General features: G+C 50.9%; 1 protein-coding gene across 1 annotated transcript in view; it reads left to right on the top strand.

Annotated features, from left to right (window-relative positions):
- Positions 1 to 727, top strand: part of EMH_0031970 (uncharacterized protein) — a gene marked incomplete at both ends in the record, with an annotated part of 4,524 nt that overhangs the window by 981 nt on the left and 2,816 nt on the right. The window contains one exon of the mRNA XM_013494588.1: positions 349 to 433. Within this exon, the coding sequence (XP_013350042.1) occupies positions 349 to 433 (85 nt within the window). The remainder of the gene's footprint in view (positions 1 to 348; positions 434 to 727) is intronic.

Genomic DNA, 727 nt, shown 5'->3' on the forward strand with positions numbered 1-727 from the left:
ATGGTGATGGTGCTGATGATGGTGATGGTGCTGCTGCTGCTGTTGCTGCTGTTGCTGCTGATGGTGATGGTGCTGATGATGATGATGGTGATGGTGCTGTTGCTGCTGATGCTGCTGTTGCTGTTGCTGCTGCTGATGATGGTGATGGTGCTGCTGCTGCTGTTGCTGCTGCTGCTGCTGTTGCTGATGATGGTGATGGTGCTGCTGCTGCTGCTGCTGTTGTTGCTGTTGTTGCTATATCCCCTGCTGCAGCTGCAGCTGTTGCTGCTGCAACGGGTCGCCGCAGAAGAAAAAACTAGGGTTTAGGGTTTAGGGTTTAGGGTTTAGGGTTTAGGGTTTGTGGTGCAGGTAGAGGAAACCGCTGCTTCTTGCTGCTCTCATATTTGGGCGAATGCAACCACCAGCCTCTGGCTGGGGGCCTTCATGCGCTGCGGTGAGGGTTTAGGGTTTAGGGTTTGGGGTTTAGGGTTTAGGGTTTAGGGTTTGGGGTTTAGGGTTTAGGGTTTGGGGTTTAGGGTTTGGGGTTTAGGGTTTAGGGGTTGAGTTCAGCAGTTTTCTTTCAATCCAACGAACCCTAAACCCTAAACCCTAAACCCTAAACCCTCGTGTTTGTTGCTGTAGACTGGGATACAAGCTAAACCCTAAACCCTAAACCCTAACCCTAAACCCTAAACCCTAAACCCTAAACCCTTTGTGTGTTGCTGCAGACTGGGATATGTGTTCTGTC

The sequence above is a fragment of the Eimeria mitis genome, genomic scaffold (assembly GCF_000499745.2).
Source record: "Eimeria mitis Houghton genomic scaffold, Emh_scaff1211, whole genome shotgun sequence".
In the NCBI taxonomy this organism is placed as follows: Eukaryota; Apicomplexa; class Conoidasida; order Eucoccidiorida; family Eimeriidae; genus Eimeria; species Eimeria mitis.